Consider the following 24,043-nt stretch of genomic DNA (forward strand, 5'->3'; position numbering starts at 1 on the left):
GTAAAAAAAAAGAAAAAAATAAAAAATAAGCAGGGAGCTCAAGACCAATGCAAACGTTAAAATTAAAAGTAAACCACCAACTGCTGTGTCTTATCATCAAGTTAACAAAATGAGGTGAGCCACATTAGCATAAGTACGATAGCTGGGAATTCGGAATACCGTCCTCTAGTGAAACCAAGAAGCTACTCGATGCATTGCTATGCGACATTTACGGCAGGCAGGAACAGTTGGCCAGGCGAATGAGACGCTGCTGTAGGGATCCAGTCTTCCAGAGACGATCCTCGAAGGAGAAGAAAGGACAACTGGCCCAATTGGCCAGCGGCATGGTGGGAAATCGAGACGCCCTGGAACGCTTGGATGTGCGCAAGCTCATCGATGTGTGTGCCATCCTGAAGGTAGAGATCCTGATGCTTGGCTATCTTCTGGAGAGGGTCCTTGTGGCCAGGGATCGCCTGCAGAGACATCAGGAGGTCCTTTGCGAGTTCGTCACCGCCGTGCTCGTCGTGGAAAGTGGTGAGTTTTGGGTTTACACACCTGAGATCTAGAAAAATCATACATGAAAATGGGTTACAATTTTGACCCTATAGGTATCACACGTCTAAATCGGAATGCAGTTACCCAAGTTTTGAAACTTAGAATTGCAGTTTTGGGTTCCCATTCTGAAAACCATTGGAAATAGGGAAAAATCTGACTTGAAAATGGGTCAAAATTTTTACCCTCGTTTAAAAGAATAATTTTAATGTAGATTAATAGAGAATTCCACCACAAATTCATAGAGGTATCACACGTCTCAATCGAGACCCAATAACTCAAGTTATGGAATTTTTTGGGTTTTTTTGGGTTCCCATTCTGAAATCCATTGAAAATTCGGAAAAGTCGAACATGAAAATGGGCTAAAATTTTGACACTCTTAAAAAATAAATATTTAAATGTGGAATATTAGAGAATTCAACCACAAACTCATAGAGGTATCCCACGTCTAAATCGGGATCCAATTACCCAAGTTATGGAAGTAAGAAGTGCAGTTTTGGGTTTCCATTATGAAAGCCATTGGAAATACGCATAATTCAAACATGAAAATGGGTTAAAACTTTGACCCTCGTATAAAAGAAATATTTTTAATGTAGATTATTATAGAATTCAACCACAAACTCATAGAGGTATGCCACTTCGAAATCGGGATCCAATTACCAAAGTTATGGAATTTACAAGTCTAGTTTTGGGTTCCCATTCTGGGAGCCATTGGAAATACGGAAAATTCAAACATGAAAATGGGTTAAAATTTTGACCCTCTTAAAGGAGAAACATTTAAATGTAGAATGTTAGAGAATTTAAGCACAAACTCATAGAGGTATCCTACGTCTATATAGGCATCCAATTACCCAAGTTATGAAAGTTAGAAGTGCAGTTTTGGGTTCCCATTATGAAAGCCATTGGAAATACGAAAAATTCGAACATGAAAATGGGTTAAAATGTTGACCCTCTTAAAAAAGAAAAATTTAAATGTAGAATTTTAGTGAATTTAACCACAAACTCATAAAGGTATCCCACGTCTAAATCGGGTTCCAATAACTCAAGTTATGAAATCTAGAAGTGCAGTTTTGGGTTCCCTTTCTGAAAGCTATTGGAATTACGGAAAAATCAAACATGAAAATGGATAAAAAATTTGAGCCTCGCTTAAAATATAAACGATAGGTAGAATATTAGAGAATTCATCCACAAATTCATAGAGACATCCCACGTCTTAATCGGTTTCCAATAACTGAAGTTATGGAATCTATAAATGCAGTTTTGGGTTTATATTCAGAATGCGTATATCTTATTGCAAGATCTGGAAAAATCAAATATGAAAATGGGTTAAAAACATAAAGATATTCTTATATATACATATAATATTCGTGAATCCAAATTCTTAAATGTCACCTTTCGAAAGATTCACAAGTTTCGGAACATTGTTAGCTTCCATAACTTGTACCCCCATGTTTCTTCGAGTGCACCAAATGTCAAAGTGTGCGTGTGGGTGGGAGGGGGCGTGCCACTGCGCAGGCTCCCCAACTGACAGCTGGGGGCTTCGAGTGCTGGCTTTGGCCCGAGTTCTGGCCACCGCCGTCAGTCAAGTGCGGAACTCTCAGCTGTGTGGATCGTGAAGTGCGGAATCGAAGGGCCTGCAGAAGATATCACAAAAGCCCAAAGCTGAACGCTGAAAAAATCCTCGCTAGCGTCACGCACCGTGCATGTATGTGTGTGTGTGTGTGTGTGTGTGAGAGTGGGTGCGTGTGTGCCAGTGTTTGTGTTTGCTTTTATTGAATGAACTTTGTTGTGTCCTGTGTCCGTTTTTTGTGTGAGTGTATGTGTGAGCGTTGTGGGCAGGTGAAGTCCATGCGTGCAAGTGTGTGTGTGGAGGAGGCTGACTTGATGACGACACAGCGCAGCATTGAGACTGTCTGACGGGCCACACACACACACATGCACACACCACAAATCTGACTTTGTGTGCGTGAGAGTACCAGAATGTGCGTGCGTGTGTGTGTGTGTGTGTGGACCAGCGGTTTGAAATAACAAACGTGTAGAACTGGCCTCCACAAGCATTTCTGCCTGTCTTATCTATGTTTTTATACCAGACCCATACCCATACCTCTTTTCTACTTTCTAATACCGCACTTTCCCCCTTTGCGTGTGTGTGTGTGTGCTTGTGTTACCCTTGATATTCGTCGACCAAAATACCAATGGTGGCTAGAAAAACAAGGGCCATAAAAATGAGCGCGTGCAAAAGTAGCATGCCATTACCATGTTTCTTATTTATTTGTTATTTAACTAATGCAGGAGAGGAAAGAAATACACTTTCTAATTGAATTCGAAGGAATAACAGCAGCGTGCGTAATGGAATAATAGAATTTTATCGATCCGGTGTGAAACGAGCCTAGGAAAATGCAATTATAAACTGCACTCGCCTAAAAGCATGCAATCGAAAATTTCATTAAATCCAACGGACGGTTTTAATGCGTTTTCCTGGTTCATTTCCCGGTGGCTCTATTGGTAATACCCCCTATAAGTCCCCATCCCCCTCCCATTTTGATGGCCTGCCTCTCACATGAGGTGCCTCTTCTGGCCCTGACTGATATGGCCAGCTATTGTTGCTGCCATTGTTGAGCAGTGTACGAGTGTGATTCATGTCACGCTCTCACACTCGCCCAGCGAAAAGGCTCACGAACTGGCTTTGTTTGGCTACAAAAAAAAAAAAAAAACAGTTTAAGCACGGCAGAAGAGTTGAAGGCCGCGCGGCTTTAATCCATACATATCTGGGCCAAACCATTCAAATCCATTATGCAGCAGTTCAGCAACTTTGATGAGTGAGTGAGTGGCTAACGTTTAGCAGGAGGAAAATTGCCATGAAATAGCAAAGTTCAAAGAAACTTTAGATGTCAGTTGGTAACTAAAGGCCACAAATCTTCTTGGCCTTACAGCTATTTCCTTAATTTCCACGTGACTTCAAGCTCGGTTTAGGTTGCCTTTCAAAAACAAGAAAACCAACCACAATCCTTAGTCGTAGGCTTGTTATTACCCGTCAAAGGCAACTCGTGCAGAATTATACTTTTAAATGCTATGAAATTTTAAAAACGAAACGAATTCCGGCTCAAAGGTAATTACCTGGCCAAAATGGGGGGAGCCGTGGCAAACGTAACCAGGAAAGTGGGTCAAGAAAGTGGCCAGTAAGGCGGGGGATCGATGAGTGCACCACAAGTCGTGCAATGGCATGGCTACACTAAAAAAGATCATTTTATTAAGGGTACTAAGTTATCTATATATATGAAGCTATCTAATCGAAACTAAACTAATTTTGCTCTGTATTGATTCAGAGCAAAATGCACTAAAATGAGATTTATTTTTTTTAAATGTTACTTCTTAATAAAAAAAAGAAGATTTATTATTTTGCGGTATATTCAGATACTTGCCTTTATAAAATTCCTAAGCCGATGAGTATGCTTATAAAGATTCCATAGTAATATTTTTTAAGTAGATCCCACATAAGCCCTTACTATTTTCCAAGTGTAACATTAAGATACTGCTTAGTGTCCGCTTTTTGTAGACTTTTTCCCCCAAGTCAGCAGTCACCTGGCCAAGCGTTGGGAACTGGGTCTGCAGTTGCTTAGTTGTCAAGGTTTTCCCTCTATATTTTTTCCTCCACGAGAGTGTGTGTGTGAGTTGAATGTTTTTTGAGCTCTTCTGCAAGGCGAACGAAATAGTTTTCAATGACATTTGAGCCACGGCGTTGGGTTTCTGTGTGTGTGTATGGGTTGTAAGCCAGTCTACGGTCTTGGCCAAATTATATAACTTCAGCATGCCACAAATACCTATGCAAATAGCTCTATATAACCCAATACGTATTTATAGATGTGCATGCCTAAGTGTAAGTGTCTCTCTGTGTATTCATGTAAATCTTGTGTAAATAATACAATAGGCCACAGCAACAACAACAGCAACTACAACTACTACTACAAGAACAACCAGACCAACGTAAAAGCAAAAATGTAAAACCATAAATAGAGAATCCCCACAACAAAAACTACTACTACTTCTACTACTAACTGCAGCAGCAACAACAAAGAGCCGCTGCGAGCAGTGGCAGAAATCATAGCATACCGTCAGGCGCACGTTAACTTAACATGGGTAACTATGCCAAGCCAGCACCAACCAGCTAACAACACTCATTCTCTCTACCTCTGTGTGTGCGTGTGTGCATATATTATTAATTTTAATCAATTAACATACCTCTCTCAAGCCTCTTAACTGTCGATCGATGTCTTTTAACTTGTGTGTGTTTTTTGTTTTAGCCCGCCTCAAAGCGTACATAACCAATTTGCAATCTGCCTTCGATCTTTTGCTCGTTTTTGAAACAAAGACTTAACTCTCGCTCTCTCTCTATCTCTCTTTCTTTACCTTATTTGTTTAACAACGTTTAAAACCAACCAAATAACAACGAAAAGGTAATTTATGCAAAGGAAGTTCAATGGAAAAGCTGATGCATATATCATAAAATATTCGTTGGGCACACATTCGCTAGGGTGGACCTCTAAAAACAAACCCATACTGAGTAAAAACATGTCCCTTAATGATTACAATATATACTTTTATTAGGAAAAACTCAAAATTGCCTAATAGCTTTTAAATAACGATTATAATAAATATTACTAGCTATCGCAGCTTGCTTCACAAAATGCTGTTTTAATAATATTCATTCCTTATATGGCATATGTTCAAAAATACAACAGGCTTAATTACAATATTTTACAGCGTACTTATAGGGCATATTACTCATCTGCTTTAAAATTAAAAGAAGGTTTTAACATAGAAACTTCCCAACGTTTTCTAGATTTAAAACCCATTTTAAGTAAGACGATAAAAGAACTCTAAGTTTCATTAACAATTATTTTAAAAACCATTGTCCTTTTATGGGAGGAAAATGTGCAGAAGATATTTAAAATACAATCCCCCATTTTTATATGTATAATATGTAAATATAACTTAGTAATATCTAATACAGCTGAGGTCCGCTCTAATGCACACATACAACTACATCGCACATCCACACAGTCGAGGCGCACATATACATATACATATACCTATACCTACGTATTACTCATGGTAAACGCGCACAATTCTAATTTTGGCGGCCGCTTGTAATTAACATTTGCATTTTCGTAGGGCAAGGGCTTTCCCCCTTGCTGGGCATAAATTTCCATTATTTCGCCATGTCGCAGTGTTGGAGGCGTTCGACCCCATTTAACCCATTTAGCCCATTTATACTTGTATATTCCATCCATCCCCGGGCAGTGCACACTTAATTTGAATTTTCCGCTGCCGTTATTTGTTACATAGATTCCCAGTTTGGAAAATTTTTACACTTTTCGATAGAGCGATTATCCTGTAACCCCCATGACACCCCACACACACACACACCTACATACGTACATCTGTTGCATGTTGGCCAAGTTGTTGCTGTTGTCTTTCCTGTTTTTTTTTTCCCACCTATTTCAGCAATCATTTTACACTCTGCTGACTTCGCTTGTACGTGTTTGCCGTGTTTCCTGTTTTGGCTTTTGATTTTTTTGCTCCTCAATACCACCGACACCTCTCACATTTTGCCATCAAATTGTAATTACTGCGTAGCAGTTTACTTTATACTGACAGAGCGGTTTATTTATGACGCCCACCGCGTTTATGGCGATGCAAAGTGACACAAGTTGCTGTGTGTGGGCGGCTAAAAAGTGTGAAGGATCCGGATCCTGGAGGACTTTGGACATGTGCACACACGTGTGCCGGTTCCGAGGGATTCCAGAAATCCGAGCTCACGTTGAGCGGATGATAACGCAATCTGCCTATCCGGCTTGTCAGAAAGATTCCCATGGATTTCCAACTGACTTGGCTGCTAAACATTGATTGATAAGTAAATTACACAGACTTTGTTGCAAAATGTCCCCTTGTTTTATAACACATCAATGAAAATTCAAGTTATTTTACCATGTTTTTTGAGGCAGAAGAATCCATAATATTGCTAAAGCAAAGTTTAAAAAAAGTCTTGGAACAACGATTTTGAAAACCAACAAATAGTACTTTGTAATACTCTTAAAGAATTGAGAAAGCAAGTATCCCGTTGAAAGTTGTTGAGGTTCTTAAAAGGGTACAAAAAACGTATATCCGAAAATCATTGCGAAAAAAAGCATTTTCGTGGCCAGATTTCAATACTGGGATTAAATAGCATTATTTAACTATGTGTTCTTTCTTACCATGGAAATTCTCCCTTACAAGCTTAAATTTTGTTGTATTCCTCCTCTAAAAAACCAATGGATGCCTCATGTAACAATCAAATTAAGCATTCTTACATCAGATCTTGAGATCTTTCTGCACGAAAGACTCTTCTGAAGAATAAGCTCCGAACATGTATATTTAAATACCATCTTGATACCATCTCATTTTCTTAAAAGTTTTAAAGTAATGCCAAGGACCAACGGGGCTGTCACAGGCACGGATCCCTTATCAAACTTATGTAGCTTGCAGGAGCAGATGGAAAAATTGAGAGAATAATAAAAAAACTTGCTTGCTTTTGGCAGGACACAATGTTCACTTAAGTTTTGAGGGCCGGGCTTATTGGAATTGACAGGCATTTTCAGTCCGCGTGATGCAAATTGATTGCCTTTGCCTTTTCCAATACCAGTGCATAAAAACGAGACCCACGTGGCGTATGGGTAATGCTGTTGGGACGTAATTCGGAAATTTAATCAAAGTTAAATAGAGGACAAAACGGATGTCGGGATTGCGAGAAGTGCAACGGCAGCAACAACAAGTGTTCCTCGGGGAGCCATTATGTAAGCCATCAAAAGCAGCATTTACCCATCGCCATTTTCCCCCATTTTCCTTTGGCTTTCCCTTGCCTTTCCCTTTTGCATAATCGCCCTGGCGAAGTGCTATTGTCTGGAACCGCGTGATAAAGGCGAATCGCAATCGCTAAGCCGATAATCATTGGGGTTAAGCATTGCAATAGTTTAATGAACCAGCAAGCATTAAAGTTATCATCTGGATGGCCGTTGACTGGGGAATTCATTAGCAGCCTCACGCCCGAATTGACACTAATGGCTCAGAACGTGCCTGGGCATATAAAAGCCCCGCTGGCCAACTGCATCGTAGATTGGGCCAGAAGAAAGTAGTCTCCGACACACAGACGCTGCTGCCCAGAGTTCCCTACTTCCATTTTTACACCACTTTTGGGGTCATGCAATCCCGAGGGATAAATGCGGTTTAAGTACACAGCTTTGACTGCTTTCACAGAGAGGAACTGAACGGGGACATGGGCATTACACAAAGTAAAGTAAATCTCTTTTGAACTGCTCAAAAGGTGGCCAAAAGGGAAGCTGAGTTTAAGTTAAGTCTTAGTGCCGCGTACTAAAAATATTTTACGGTGGTATAAGGTTATGGCAACACTGGAAGAAAAATTGAAAAATTCCCTTTATTACTTTTTTATAGTTGTGCCTACTAAAGTACCTACTGACCTTGGGTGGTTTTGTTTGTAAGATCTTAAGTATAGTCTAAGATTGGAACTTTTATTACTAAAAGATACCTTAATTATTTGGAAAATGGCTTCATACGTTTTATATAATCAAAGAATATTTATTTCTTGAATATTAGTTGGTTTACCCACAGTTTAAATGTGCTTTATTTTTCATATTGCTGTTTTATAATTACTCTATAAATAAGAAGAATATGTATACATTAAATATTTTCCTTTTTAATATCTTGATGTGCTTTGAATAAGGTTTATACCTTGGAAATGAAAACTTCAAGTAACAATCCATAATCCCTAAATTCTGTAATAAATTAGGAATCATATTTTCTTGAGATAATGTTTATGATTTAAGACACATTATTTATGCTAGCGCCATAGCCGTAAATATTTCGCATTTCTTTCGTTTCCTCTCCACCTATATAAATAGCTGACAGGACCCATATTCTTTCGGCTCATTAAACCAACTGTCATGCCCTGCGTGTTTTTATGGCTGAGTACACAAAACACACACATCTTACAACAAGACACAAAAAACAACAGAGCTCGCACGTGATGCTGGCCAAAGTTTAGTTCTGGTCAAGGCCCAAAGATTCAACCGAAATGTGGGCTAACTATCGCAGCCTTGACTAGGCAAACACTCGTAGGATGCCCAGTCCTTGGGCAGGCGCATTTAAAATAATTACACTCACTTGCATGCAGTAAAGAATGGGGCTCCTCATTGTCAGTCGCACATAAATCTTCCATGGAAAATGCACTTGAAGTGAAGAAAAAATATGAGCCCCCCAATGGCGGCCAGTCCAGCCACTGGCCATAAAGAATGTTTTTACGTCCGGCGCCTAATTGGTGCGAAGTTAGGAACCCCATTACATAAGAGTCGGCGCTATTAGTATTTCATTAGCCTGGGTCGGGGTCTTCTGATGTCTGGTCCTCCAGTCTCCCAGAGGCACGAAATCTTCGCTCCTTCTACCAGGCTGTTCTCCCATTTGTCGAGAGTAAACAAGCCCATGTTTGTTTAGCTTTAACTTTAGGCAGCGGCAATTTCTAACTGCCTCTTCATTAAACAAATGCCTTTCTCCGAAGGAGTAAACATCTCGGGTGTAGCATACTTACATCCCATACTTATACGTAAAGATTTGCATAAGCATGTAAATAAGCGATGGAAGGCAAAGGAAAAAATCCCGAGCAATCATGTTTATCAAATACAGTTTAGCTTGCCTAACAAGAACTTTCTTTGATCAAAGTATTTCGAAGCAAGAGGGAAATAGGCAAATTTATACAAGAATTTCTTGAAACCATACGATAGAATATGGTGTTTTTAAATAATATATCCCATAAAATAAGGATTTCAAATCTCACTTAAAAGTAAACAAATTTTTCCAAAACTTAAATTTTATTAAAATAAGTTTAGTTTACAGAACTAGAACTGTAAAAGTAAACCTAAGGCTTATTATTTTTTTAAAAATATGTATTATCTACTTGGAGGCTCCATACTAATGGATTCCCCGCATTCTTGGCCGTCAGCTTTCAAGGCAAACAATAACACCAATTTCCCGAGGAATTCTTAAGAAACGGAAATTTTACTTCCGCACATTCCATTCCCTTAATATTTCTCACCCAAAGCTTTGCTATAAACCGGGGTAAAACCAGATTTTAGGTTTTAAAATTGAATCACGTTCCGCATGAACAGCATGCGCTTGATAAGCTGGAAACACAGGGCAGAAGTAAAAATAGAACGGAAATCAAATTATCAGACATAAAGTGCGTTTCTATAGCCCACACGAGAGGGCATTGGAATTCAAATTCAAAAGCTGGGTAAAACGACAAGAACAAAAAGGAAATATCGATTCGTGGGAAAAACTTAAACGTAAGCCAATCTGAATTTATGCTGCTATCATAAAGTCAGCGAAAGACATCATATTTTTTATTAACTTGACCTTTAGGGCTGAGTATGTGGGCGGCAGCTGTGTACAAGCCTAGAAGCCGATAAAGTTGAGCCACGAGAATATTGTTCTCATGTCGGGGTGTCAGCATCGTAGGGCTAACTATGTTTTACTTGAAATGGCGGGACACATGTGTATCCACCCACCCAGCCACCCACTCACATATCCTCAGCACCCGCAACACACTTGTCAACTGAAATAAATGTCATGGTCAATTTAACACAAAGACAGAGACTTGTGTGTTTGTGTGGGCCGTTTTTCAATGGAGTGTCCTGTGTCACTTAGACTTTACAGGGAAAGAAATGCTTTAGATTTGATGATCATTTTGATGAAATTCAGTATCTTACCTAGAGTAATTTCTCTCTTTTTACGGGCTTAGAGAATGTTCAAAGAGAGCAAATCCAAGAATTTCATTCCATTATGTCAATTTTACCTTATTCAATGGTAAAAATGATCCTGCATAAATGTTCGTGTTTTTTTTTTTCTGTGTTGGCTTTCCCTTGCTTTGGTTCTAGCCGCCTTCACTGATGTTTTCTCGCAAGGATGTGGTCACGACACAAATCGCATCCTTCCACAACTGCATGCCGCATTTTTGTCGCTCTCAAGTTAATTCGCCCATTTCGCAGACATTTCGCAATCATTCGGATCAGAGCACTTGATTGATTAAGTGTCTAAGCTATACGAAATATTTAAATATAAATATATACATCTTTTGTATTCTTTCTTCTTCTCTCTTTTGCGCGCTCTTACAAAAAACGTATATTGTGCCACAACTACCAACTCTATATTATTATATTACGAATATATCTATATATGTAAAGTTTGCATACTGCACGGATATTGTAAGTGCTAAGGATCCAGCAGCCAAGAGCCCAGAATCCTATTTGAATAGACCAACTAACCTAACCTAAACCGAACCGCCGACCGAAAGTATGCTTTATAAGAATTTTGCTTAACTTTTGCAGACGATGCACAGCCTAAAATGCGTTTTAGCCTCTCACCACCGCCACAGAAAGCCATTAGCAGTGCCCGCCTAACCTCGCCCACCAAAAACAGCCGCAGCACCACCATCAACCCCAGCACCACCATCAACAATAGAAGCCCCATCAGCGGCAGCAGCAGCTTCAGCACCATGCTGACCCGCAATGGCGGAGGTCACGGGACCAGCCCCACCGCCCCCGTCTCCGCCGCCTCCTCGGCCACGCCCACCACCTCTGCGGATGATGAGGCCACCTCGGATTACAACCAGTGGTTGCATGCCATGAAGCTGGTGGCCCGACTGCCCGGAGGCACTCCACCCGAGTTCCGACGCAAGGTGAGATTCAAACCTGCACAGAGAAAATTATGACGTTCTCATCTGAGTTGAAAATGTTCTTAAAAATAGAACGACATTTTTAAGTTGGAAATGTTTTTATTTTGCTCGAATCAAGTTTAATTAGCTGTATTTAAGTACATTGTATGTTCAAATAAACTATTAGTTTAGTCCTTAGTGTATACTTATCAAAAAGTTGTTAAATAAACTTAGTTTAACTTTTCTCTTCTCACCATTTCGTTCTTATATTGATACCAAAATGTACTTACACGGTTTTTAAGAACGATTGTTCTCAATTCAAGAACAACGTTCTCAATTCAGGAACATTGTTCTCAATTCAAGAACAATGTTCTTAGATAGTTTTCTCTGTGTGTGCTTTTGCTCTGATTTTGCCAGCATAAGGTCACAGGATATGAGGGAAATATTTGTTTTATTTATTATTACATTCTTTTTAAACTGTTAACTAAATATGAACTAGAGAGCTTACGTACGATGTGACGTTCCACATACTATATAGAACGTTCAATCAGTGGTTGCCAGCAGAAACAAAAAACTACCCGATGGGTTGTAAAATGTTTTCTGCCGGAGCTCTGCCGCATTTCAAATCTCTCACACAACGAAACTCCAACATGTCTAAGCATGTCTATGCATGTCTAAGCATGTCTATGCATGTCTAAGTATGTCTATGCATGTCTGCCTCTGCTGGTGACCACTGCATTAAGTTGCGACTACATATTTCGTTATTATTCTTGGAAATTGAATAATATTAATAAATAAAGTTCTTCAGAAGAAGTCTTGTCAATTTTTAGAAAACCAGAACATATTTGTACAATATTCATTAGACTTATGCAATTATTGATTAATTGGATTTATAAAGAAGGAAATACCTTTGAATACTCAATTAGTATTTATTTATTTAACCCTCTCCTTCATTAGCTGTGGCTCTCGCTGGCGGACAAGTACCTCAAGTCGAAGAACGTGGACTGGGCGCAGCAGCGGGAGAAGTGCTTCTGCGAGGAGTGGCGCGAGGATGACGAGGAGCTGGGCATCCAAATCGTCAAGGTGAGCTCCAGTCACGGACAACAAGCTGAGTCCCCCCAGAGCATCATAAATGTTTCGCCCCCGTTTAGGATCTGCATCGCACTGGCTCGAATCTGTGCACCGGCCCCGCGGGCTCCATTAACCAGGCCAAGCTCAAGCGCATCCTGCTCGGCTATGCCCGCTACAACCCCGAGGTGGGCTATTGCCAGGTGAGTGCTCCTTGAAGGATCCTTGTCTGCTGCCTAACAATACAATGCTTCTCGCTCAGGGCTTCAACATGCTGGGAGCCCTCATTTTGCAGGTGATGGACAAGGAGGAGGAGGAGTCCATGAAGGTCATGATCTATCTGGTGGAGGGCGTCCTGCCCACGGGCTATTTCTATGGATCGATGGGTGGCCTGCAGGCGGACATGGGCGTCTTCCGGGAGCTGATGCAGACGCGGCTGCCACGCCTGGCGAAGCACCTGCAGCGCCTTCAGGGACCCGTTGAGAACGCCTTCGAGCCGCCGCTGACCAACGTCTTTACCATGCAGTGGTTCCTCACCATGTTCTGCACCTGCCTGCCCATGTCCTGCGTCCTGCGCGTCTGGGACCTCGTCCTCATCGAGGGCAGCGACGTCCTCCTCCGCACCGCCCTCGTCCTCTGGAGTTTGCTAGAAGAGTAAGTCTTGAAAATGTTACCTCTAATGATAATACCTACGTTTCAAACATTTAAGCAAGGTAGAAAAAAACGAACAGAATTCGTTGATCTAATCAATTTAGTGATTTAACGCTAAAGATTTACTCGTTCTGGTTCTGCATTGATTCATAGATTTGAGTGGACAGTTTTATTTACAGATAGGTTTCAAGGGAATCTATAAATTTTTACAATTTGAAGGTGTTTATTTAGATATATCCTATTTAAAATTAGATACGCAATATATATAATGTACCTTCTTATCTTTTAGAATAATAAATCTTAATTTTGTGAATGCAAGTTGTCATAACTTAACTACTTACCATTTCATTATTATTCAAATCTAAAACTTTATCGAAAAAGCTGCAAGCCATTTAGAGAGCATTAATCCTAATTACGGCATTTTCGTAATTATAACTGAATGCAAAACTACCGAAACAACGATTATATCAATGTGCATCCACCCAATGTCTGTGTAGAATGTTTGGGTTGGGTTTTTTGGTGGGTGGTTGGCCAAACAATCGCCGCAGTGCGAGGCTAGAATTTGTGTCAAGGCTGCTGGAATTTTGGCAACAGTTTTTCCTGGTTGCCAAATGCAATTTAGCAATTCCGCTCGGTCCTTACCCGCCAGGAATTTCATGTTCAGACGTTGTGGAACTTTTTATGGTTCTGTGGAAAAACAAGTTTAGTAAATATGAACAAAAAATAAAGAAGCGAACGACATTGAACTATGCTAAATGTAAGCTAGAAATGGGTTTTGGGGGGAGGCCAAGGTCAAGAATCGACTGGGAAAATTCAAAAGGATAAGCTCTTGAATAGGGTTTTTGTATGAGTTTTTAAAGACAACGTAATGGTTTTTTTGTTACTCCAGAAAATCTAATAAATTGTTTATGGTATCCTTTTAAGACGTGTGCTTAGTGTCAGATCTGCGGATGAGTTCTATGGCAAGATGGGCTCCTATTCCAGTGAGCTGCTCAATGGCCATCTGGTGGACTCTAATGGCTTAATAGAGCGAGTGGTTAAACTAGGACCCATTGCGGATTTGCGACAGCTCAGAGATAAGCACCTCTACAACATTGCCCCACTGCGTCACAAACAGGGATTGCAGTGAGTATTCCAAAATATATATGAAATATTAAGATTCAATATCCCTTCCTTCTGAAGGCTCTACTATGACGAGGAGGACACCCATTCGGATGAGGAGCGCATGGCGGTGGCCACCGTTTTTGGCTTGAATTGGGGCAGACGTGGATCTGTGGGTCCGGCGGCGGCGGCGGCGACGGCGGGAAAACAGCAGGTGGAGCAGAAGGACCGCCTGGCCCTGGACATTTCCCTGCTGAAGAAGCAGTACGATCGGCTGAGGGAGCGCCAGAAGCAGGCCCATGTCATCCTGACCACAGCCTGCTCCACGGCAGCCAGGCAGGGATCCAGTGGTCCAGCGAGCAGCTCCCAGTCGCCGGTGCCGGTGAATCAGTTGCTCCTCGGTCGCCCGGCCATTGTGACCAACAAGGGCAAGCGGGTTGGTGCCCCCTTGGGTGCCATTCCGCCCGCTCGAAAGCCATCCCTTCCAGCTGTTCTGCACACCAAGCCAACTGCAGAGAAGCAGCTGCGACGTGGAGAGACCCTGCTCTGGCGGGACACCGACCCGAGTCGAAGGCGTCGGGATAGTCTGACCTGGAAGGAGATCAAGGCAGATCGGGCGGCCATGGTGCGGGAGGGCATTGATGTGAACTCTGTGAAGACCCAAAAGCTGCGCACGAGATTCGGCAAGAGCGATAGCTCCTCCTACAGCGAGGATAGCGATGGAGAGCAGGAGGCTGGACCCGCAATAGGAGGAGGAGGAGGAGAAGGAGGCGGATCCAGCACGGACACTAGCCTCTGCGACGATGATGATCCCAAGTCCATGGAGAAGAGTCCCAAGCACAAGGCGAAGCTGGCTCGCAAGCTCAGGGAGCAGAAGCAGCTGAGCAGTTCCAGGGAGACGAGCTTGGAGCGACAGAGACCCAAGTCGTGGGCTCCCAGCAGCAATGAGATTCCCTTCATGCTCATGGGCACGGATAGTGGCGATGAGAAGGAGCCGGTGGTTAGGGAGGAACCGGAAACGGAACTGGAAACGGGAGATCCTGCAGAGGATAGTGCCACTGAAAGTGGTCGTTTTGGCTTTGACAAGGAATTTGATACGGTCAGCTACAAGCTGGAGCCATTGAAAATCCATAGTGATCCGGAATTCCCAGACCTAACTTCCATAAGTCCCCTACCTACGCCCAAGGAAAAAAGTGAAGCTGAAGAGGATCTGCTGGAGGAGCAAAAGCCCTTCGATTTCAGCGATAATGGAGTGACCAATCAGTATTTCGAAAGAGTCAACAGCGTGGAGCGTCCCAATCGCCTGGAGCTCTCCTACTCACTCAACGAGGAGGAGACGGATGCCAGTGCGATTTACCTGGAGGAAAGGGAGAAGATCGAGGGGCATAGTGGCGATAGGGAATACCAGTCGCTGCCTCCATATTTCCCTAGGGAGGAAGATGATAGTAGTGTACAGGTTGCTGGCAAAGTGCCACAGATTCGAGATGACAACATTCCTGGCGAAAATAAGGATGACTATAAGGAGCTGCTAAACATGACGATAGAGGAAAATCCAGGGTACAAGCCACCTCCACCCACAGCCAGTAGTTTGAGTAATGCCAGCCGGAAAAGAAGGGATCCTCGTCGCAAAACGCTGACCCGCTCATCGACCATTGAGATTGAGGAGCGATATCAGGCCCTCGAGCGCAGGATCAGTCAGGATCAGCCGAATGGTGGGGACAGGCAGTCCAAGTACATCCCAAGCACAGCTGCCCTGGAGGAGCGGTTCAACACCCTCGAGAAACAACTAAGTGCCGAGAAGCAGCGGAAGGAGATGGTCGAAATGGAAGCTGACTATCCCAACAAATCCGAGCGAATTCCCTCCACCGCCGATCTCGAAACGCGCTTCAATTCCTTAACCAAGCAAATGAGTTCCAGTGAGTCCAGTTCCAAAGCTCCCATTGATCTTAGGGACGAAGAGTCGCCCACGGGCAGTAGCTCTAAGGAGCAGAAGGATAGTGAAAAAACCAGCAAGCTGCATAAATCCGAGGAGACTCAATCTGATTCTAATGAAACTACGGAAAAAACAGAATCCAGCGATACCAAAGAAAACCCAAGTGAAGAAAAGGAGGCAGAAGAAAAGCCGCGCCTTAAAAAACTTCCATCAACTGCTGAGCTGGAAGATCGTTTCAATGCCCTAGAACGCAAAATGAGTGTGCAAAAGAGCAGCCCATCCAAAACTAAGAAGGAACCACCCGATGAAGAAGAAACAAAGGCTACAAAAGAGCCACAAGAGTCCGAAAAGCTGAAGGATAAGCCAACTACTCCTACAAAGGATCCCAAAGATAGTGGAGAGAAAAAACACGAAACAAAGGAGGTTCCTAAATCGCCAACAAAAAACCAAGACCAAAAAGTAAAATCTGAGTCACCAAAAAGTGAAGAAAAATCCACAAATGAAAGCCCAAAATCAACAGAGGAGGCCCACAAATCAGTAACTTCTCCGGCTAGTAAAGAAAAGGTTTCGAAACCGGATTCAGAAAATGCAGAAGCTCCTAAGAAATCCGATGCAAAACCTGATGAACCCAAAAAGGCAGAAACTAGTCAGTCCCCCAAAAAAAGTGATTCCGAAAAGGCAGAAACCAGTAAGACAACGGTTTCAGAAACTTCCGAGTCCGATAAAAAGTCTTCTAAAGACAAATCAACTGTTAAAGATGAAGAATCCGTAAAGACTCCTCGAAAATCTCCGCCCTCCACAGAGGAATTAGAAAAACGTTTCAATGCCTTGGAGAAACAGATGAGCACCACCAATATGGAAACAACCAAAGAGCCTGAGCAATCAAAGTCATTGGATAAAAATAAAGCCTCAAAAGAAGAAGAAAAAACACAAAAGTCTATGAAATCTTTCGACGATAAGATTAAAGAAGTTAATATCGCAATAGAAAAAAAACAGAAGAAAGTTGAGGCGGAAGATCAAGGTGAAAAGATGGATAAAAACGTTGAAGAAAACGAAAATTTGGAAGACTTGAAAAAAAATGAAGAATCCTCCGAGTCACCAGAAGAAAGTCTGCAAAAGGGCAAGAGCCAGAGAAGGGCTTCTGAACCGCCTTCTACAGAAGATCTGGAGAAGCGCTACGAAACCCTGAAGCGCCGCATGAGCAGTAAACACCATTTAGGCACCACAAGCGAAACAGTTGATGAAGCTCTCGAGCGGATCCAACAGGAGGTGATCTCGGAGGCAGGGGAGGAGAAGAAGCCACCACCCTCGACGGAGGATCTGGAGAGTCGTTTTGAGGCGCTACACGGGGGTGAGAAGAAGAAGGAGTCTACTGCGACAACCTCAACCCAACCCAAACTCGTGGATGTGGCCATCGAGGCGCATATTCCAGATCCACCACCGCCGCCTCCACCTCCCAAGGATCGCCCACCCATCCTGGCCGAACCCGTTCTTCACCAGCAACAGGCTCTGATCGAGGAGCTGCAGAGCAAGATGCGAGGCCAATCACCCGGCGAGGAGAACCTCAAGCCCAGCGAGATCAATCCACAGAGGCAGCGGCAGAGGAATCTCCTCCAGCGACCCACGCCCATGGGCGATGAGACATCGGAAGCACCTGCAAACACGGCTTACTACAGAGCGGCAAACCAAGAGCCATGGCAGCAGCGCATGGTGCGTCGGTTCTCTGATTTACCCTCCCGGGCCGATCTGGAGAACCGATTGCAGTTCCTGGAGAGGCAACTCTACAAGAAGTTCTACAAGCAGCGCTGTGCAAGTGATTCCGAAGTTGCATCGAGGGTCAAACTGCCGCCCGATGACCAGCCCAGCACATCCCGCCAAGCGAAGGTCCTGGAGGCCGAGGGTCAGCTGGAGCAGCGTGTCCTGGCGCTGGAAAAGCAGCTGAGCGAGAACAGTCTCAAGTTGCTGGAGGCGATGAGGGAGCGCCAGAGGTCAGCGGCTCCCCGAAGCGATGATAGTGGCTCCCCAAGACGACTCAGCACTGAGACCATTGACGCCACCGGCAAGGAGCTAGTTAGATATACCCAGAACATTGGTGAACTGGAGGAACTGGATGCCCACAAGCCCATCAACATTAGCATCAACATCAAAATGCTGGTCAACAAGGATGGTGACTCCAAGCAACCCAAAGGTGAGGCCAAGCCCACCACAGAGGATCTCACTCGTCGCCTGGAGCAGTTGGAGCAGCAATTATTGGAGGAGCGGGCCAAGAATGGTTCAATCCCACCCGAAAATGAAGTCCTAGAGGAGAAGCCATCAAAGCCAGAGGAAAGTGACGACTGTAAGAAGCAGGAGAAAAACTGCCACAATCAGCATGTGAAAAGTGACGAAGCTGAGAAATTGGAGGTTCCTCTTGAGGGAAAAATCGAACCGGAAGCTGTTAAGGAGACCAAAACCCTGGAAAATGAGGAAAAAGCTCAGGCTCGCGCCAAAGAGGTGGTTACAGAAAACCCTGTCAAAGGGGAGAAGGCACTGGCGGATGAAAACCCAGCCAAGAAAACAGGTTTGGTAAATCAGAAATCTTCTATTCAAGAAAAACCAGTAGAAGATACAAAAAAGAAATCAGAAACCAAAGCTCAAGTCACCCAAGAAACATCCTCCCAAGTTAAACCACTTTCAACTGAGAAGGAAGCATCCTCAACTAAAGATCCTAAACCTAAAGAGGCTCCGTCAGAAGAGAAGACCACCAAAAAGGAAACTGAAAAGCTTAAGAAGGAGGAATCCGAATCTAAGAAAGATCTCCCCATAAACAAAACTGAAAATTCGAAATCGGAAACTTTAAAATCAAAGGAAACCCCTTCAGCAGCGGTCACCACCAGCAAAGAATCAACCAAGGAACTGCCTGAAAAAAAGGAAGCTTCCAAAGAACTTCCCGATAAAATGGTGATTAATGCCACCGATGTGGGACCTATGGATCCCAACAGCAAGACAGTGGTACTGCTGATGGACAACGAACCCAGGGCCTCCAAGGTTAGGAGATTGACTAGAGCCAACACTGAAGAACTCGAGGATCTTTTTCAGGCCCTGGAGAAACAGCTCAACGATCGTAATCTAATTAAATCCGAAGATGGTCGCCTGATACGAGTGGAAAGTAAGCCAAGTGCCGAGCAACAAGAGCAGACTCAGGCTATTAGTGATCTCACCAAAGAAATCGAGGATTTCACGAGCGCCAAACCTGAGGAGAAAGATAAGCCCAAGGAGGTGGAGAAAGCGGAGAAAGCTGAGCCAGAAGAACCTGAGGAGGACTACGATTGGGGACCCAACACTGTAAAACATCATCTGAAACGTAAAACTGTCTACCTGCCCTCCACCAAAGAATTGGAATCTCGCTTCCGCTCCCTGGAACGTCAAATCAAACTGCTCGAGGATGTGGAGAAGATTGATGTGGAGCAGCGATTGGTTGAGATTGAAAGGAAAATCAAACTGCAGTACTCGCTTTCCCATGAAAAAGATTTGAATAAGTATCTAGAGCTGTGCGAGGGTAAGGGTCTGGATGATGAGGAAACATTTTCCTTGGAAACCCCCACGAAAGCTGAGGAAACTGGAACAGTCAGAGATCGATCCAGAAGTCCTGGACGCAAGGTGGCCAGCAAATCTCCGTATACGTCCCCTTCCCGAAAAGCCGCTACTAAATCTCCGTATGTTTCTCCCACTCGAAAGAATACCACCAAGTCTCCATATGTGTCTCCTTCCCGAAAGGCTAACAAATCACCCTATACTTCCCCCTCCAGACTGCGCCAGAGGTCACCTTCTCCAACTAGATCCCCAGAGAGGAAATCTAAAAGAAGTCCCTACACTTCCCCAGCCCGTCGCAAGCCTCATCCCAACGATCTGCCAATCTCCGATGATCTGGAGTACAAGTATCGGGTACTCGATTTGGTAAGATCCAAGTCCAAGGAGAACTTGGCCAAGCGAATGAACGATCCCAATAGAAAACCAGCTATTCATCCTCTGGAAATGATTCTAAGTCCTAGTCCGGATGATAGTGCCATACCCACAACGGGAGAACTGGAGCACAGGATACGAGTCCTGGATGGAAAGCTCAAGTCGCCAGCGAAAACCCGATCCAAGCCTCGCTCACGATCGCCCACCATCGAGGACATAAAACGTCAGAAAATGAGGGATGAGCAAAAGCCCAGGACACCGGTACACAATCTGGAGAGAATAGTCAGTTCTCCGGGACGACCAGAACCACCCACTGCCGAGGAGCTCGAGGAGCGCATACGCATCCTAGAGCAGGAACACAAGTTCGACTTCAAGACCCAGAAGGACTACAGGGCATTTAATCAAAAGCTCAAGGACGTCATCTCCCCGTCGCTCTCTTTTGAGGAATTCCGGGCAGCCAAGTCCCGGGAGCAGAGCCCCCGCCGCCATGGAGCCACCACGCCCAAGTCTGCCCTCCGTCGTGACGATTTCGATGAGCCGTACTCCAGCAGTACCACCACCCACTACCGCCCCACCAGCCCCAAGGTCATTCGGTTCCGAGACGAAGACGTCGACGAAGATGAGGACCGTTTCGAGGAGGAGGCACCCAGGCCGAAATCCCGACAGACCAGCGATCGAATGGTGGGCAGCACTAATGACGTTTTGGACTGTTTAGCGGAGAATACTAAAATTCTTGAACGTATTCTTAAGAAGACTCTTGCAGATCAGCCATCGGCCACTCGCAGCTACGCCAGCAGCTCGGAGGGTCTGGATGCCTTGGGTAGTCGTCTAATGAGGGTAAGTGGGGGTTATGACCATCAAACTTTTCAGTATACCTATATACAGAGAAACCTCAGAATTCTTCAATATCTATTAAACATAATACCACAAAGAACTGAAATCTATCTATGTGACATATTGTATACCTTCTAGGAAACCTCCCCGATTACCCGAACCGGAACCCACACGGGCGTACCGCTGCGAACGGGGGAGAACATCAATGACCGCCTGAGTTCGATCAAGAACTCCATCAAATCGATCGACACGCTGTGCGAGGAAAAGCCCTATCAGAAGGAGAAGTGCCAGCGGTACATCGACTCCCTCTTCTCGGACTCGCTGCACTTTGCCAGCAAGAAGAGTTCCCTGGAGGATCTCAGTTTCAGTCGGAGCCTGAGTCGCAGCGAGAGCAGGGGAAGGAGTATTCACCGATCTGGTGACTATGCTCCCTCGATAAGGATCACCTCGGAGCATCGGTCTTTGGGTTCGGCGGAATCGCGAAGGAGTCCACTGGGCAATAGGGAAACGAGTCCGTATCGATCCCATAGGGAGGTGAGCAGGGAGTTGTCACCGCGTCGGAGGCGGCTGGAGGAGGAGGACGAGGAGCGTAAGGATCGGGAGAGCAGTAGGGTAAGACGTGATAACTTGTTGCCAAATTATTTTGCTGATAATCGTAGCGAACTAAGTAGCGGGAGTAGTTTAACCGGGTTTAACCACAAAGTAGATAGACAACTAGAAGAGACGTGCGCCAAATATGCGGACGATGCCAGACGCTCGGCCTGTCGCACACCGTTGAGCCACCCGTACGAGTCCCGCACCACAGCCACAGCCACACGCCACAGCCACAGTCACACCGATCCTGTCCAGATCCAGGCCAGCACAACCGGATCAGTCAGTGCAACCGATAGTTTCCCCCGGCCCGTGTCGCCCTACCGCCAGCCCTACGATCCCTACCATCGGTCTCCCGGTGGAGGCACACCCCTTTACCAGCCCGGCAAGCTGGAGATCCGTCACACCACCGTCACCTCGACCTTCTACGATCGGTTCCTCACCGAGAAGCAGATCGAACGCCAGACCCACTCCCGTCCGCCCAGCCGATCGCCAGTGGTTTCACCCTCGGTGCCGGCCAAGAGCTACGGGGACTTGTGCAGCACCACTTCAGCCATGTCCAGCACAACCACCACCACTGCTTCTACCACCTCCTCCTCCTCATTCATGTCCAGCAGCTATGCTGGTGCCTCCTTTTCGCTGCCCTCCAGCAGCAACTACTCCTATTTGAACCCCACTCCGGGTGTCTCCGCCACTTCGCCCAGGGCCAGTTGCTCAGATCTTCGCTCCACCACCACCGCCGCATCCTTAACCACCACCACCATCGCCACCACATCTTCTTCGTATGTGCCCTACAATTTCAGCAACTCCTTCACCTCTCGCCTGAGCGAACCCATTACCACTTGCTCGGCAAGTGCTGTGAGCACTAGTTCCCTCACCCATTCCACGGGGGTATACAATCCCATGATGTCGTTCACTCTGAGGGAACCACTTGCCAGCAGTTCCCTGGGTGCTTCAAGTGCCTCCCCGTTGCTACCGTTTCAGTTTAACAGAACCTTTACTTCCAACTTCGACAAGGAGCAGAACAAACAGTAGAGGAAGTCACATCAATCGTTAACCGAAGGTTGTCCATTAACATTAAAATTCCTTGAAAACCTTTTCCCAACAACAAATCGATACAAATCAAGCTCAAAACTTATTATACTGAGAAAAAATCAGTCTAAGAACAATACTAGTTTAAAGATATGTTTCATAAACAAAATTAAAGTCTATTACTAGAATTTAAACTGTAAAAGAGAACTTTAGTTTATAAAGCTTGTGTTCTAAAGATCTTAAGTTTAGTGATACTTAAAAATATGAAATTATTCAGAACTTAAAAAATTATTAAAAATCATTCCTAGCATTAAATGTTAAATGTTGCTGTTTTCTTGATTCTAAAAATACTTTTATTATTTTAGATCGGTTTTTATCTCAGTAAACTTAACTCTCGCTAAGCAATATAAGTATAGTAAATATTATAAACAGTTATAGGCAAACACAACTACATATTCTCTATAAATATATACAATCCTTGCAAATCGGATATTTACTCTTCAAGCAACTCTTGCACCAAACCATTTTGGCTTATTGCAACTTACCTCATCTACATTGACAGCACCAGCAACTCAACTGATCATAACTTAGCAAAGATTTTTATACAATATATATCTACGTATATACAAGGAGTATAGCTATCGAAACTGTAACCAGGAAGAGGGCGAAATGTTATTACATCTTTTTCAGCGTTAACCAAAGCTTAGCTCTAATTCCCTTAACCAGAACACTCAATTAAACTTAAACTTTTCCTTAAAATTAACTAATCAATTTACACTAATCGGTTTACACTAGCCAACAAATACCCAGATTAAAACACACTCTTCAAAAACGGTGTTAAACTCTAAAGTGCATTTTTGGGCCGAGTTAGTCGAGAAAGCTAAATATAATGATTAATCAAATTACGTTTACTGACTGACACGAGCCGTAAAATTAGTTTGCCAACATTGTTAAATATACACGCAGCCATATATATGTACCTATACCAATTGAATGATATATATTGTATTTAATTACATACCGATTGCAGTTGTTGAATTTCAATTTTGCAAAGGACACGATTACGATTATGAATAAGCAAGTAAAAGTAAACCCGAATGCAAATGGCTATAGAAACAATTATCACTCGCGGCAGCGCAGCCGAAAGTTAATCAAAACGATTAGAAAAATTTTATGACAAGTATTTCGATTTGAAATCGGCAAGAACCCAAGACATATACCAATTGCAATTGTTAAGTAGGCAAGAGACGATAACGGCTTCAGTTTATACGCATAAATTTAATATTGTCTATTGTTATCTTGAATTTGGTTCTCCAATTATGTTTGCGATTCTTTTCTTGTTATTGGAACACGTTTGTAAACCATTTCTGTTACTGTTCGAAGTTTTTCTGAGAAAACCACAAGCTAACGAATTGGTAAATAATAGTGAAAATATTTTTATTACAAATTGTTGAAGAGTTTTAAGTTTTGAAATAAAATGAAAATATTTAAAACCAATCATGAGTTTTTGTGTTCAATGTATTTCCATCACTCGGAGAGAGCCACTGATAAGCTGAGATGATAATTACCCTGCCTTATCAACTGAAATGGAAAAATCTGTC

The 24,043-nt window shown here is 43.5% G+C and overlaps 1 protein-coding gene across 11 annotated transcripts; it reads left to right on the top strand.

Moving 5' to 3' along the window:
* The first annotated feature begins 362 nt into the window (after nucleotides 1-362).
* LOC119545812 (protein piccolo) lies at nucleotides 363-23,930 on the top strand. 11 transcript variants are annotated; one of them, XM_037851703.1, is made up of 12 exons: nucleotides 2,118-2,236; nucleotides 4,460-4,668; nucleotides 4,833-4,985; nucleotides 10,821-10,841; nucleotides 10,965-11,314; nucleotides 12,248-12,373; nucleotides 12,442-12,561; nucleotides 12,621-13,012; nucleotides 13,934-14,134; nucleotides 14,192-20,666; nucleotides 20,736-20,822; nucleotides 20,958-23,926. In XM_037851703.1, exons 5-12 carry the CDS (start codon nucleotides 10,982-10,984, stop codon nucleotides 22,443-22,445), a joined length of 9,222 nt encoding a protein of 3,073 aa, XP_037707631.1. In that variant the 5' UTR covers nucleotides 2,118-2,236; nucleotides 4,460-4,668; nucleotides 4,833-4,985; nucleotides 10,821-10,841; nucleotides 10,965-10,981; the 3' UTR covers nucleotides 22,446-23,926. The 11 variants fall into 11 exon arrangements, with proteins under 11 accessions (XP_037707634.1, XP_037707633.1, XP_037707635.1 ...); XM_037851702.1 differs by having other exon boundaries at nucleotides 10,821-11,314; XM_037851700.1 differs by lacking the exon at nucleotides 4,833-4,985.
* The last annotated feature ends 113 nt before the right edge of the window (nucleotides 23,931-24,043 follow it).

The sequence above is a fragment of the Drosophila subpulchrella genome, chromosome 3R, assembly GCF_014743375.2.
Source record: "Drosophila subpulchrella strain 33 F10 #4 breed RU33 chromosome 3R, RU_Dsub_v1.1 Primary Assembly, whole genome shotgun sequence".
NCBI classification, from domain to species: domain Eukaryota; kingdom Metazoa; phylum Arthropoda; class Insecta; order Diptera; family Drosophilidae; genus Drosophila; species Drosophila subpulchrella.

Coding starts and splice junctions, on each gene's coding strand:
- LOC119545812 (XM_037851697.1), top strand. CDS start 408: ATGCTTGGCTATCTTCTGGAGAGGGTCCTTGTGGCCAGGGATCGCCTG. Junction 11,315..12,247: donor CACCCGAGTTCCGACGCAAG/GTGAGATTCAAA, acceptor CTCCTTCATTAG/CTGTGGCTCTCGCTGGCGGA. Junction 13,013..13,933: donor CTCTGGAGTTTGCTAGAAGA/GTAAGTCTTGAA, acceptor TATCCTTTTAAG/ACGTGTGCTTAGTGTCAGAT.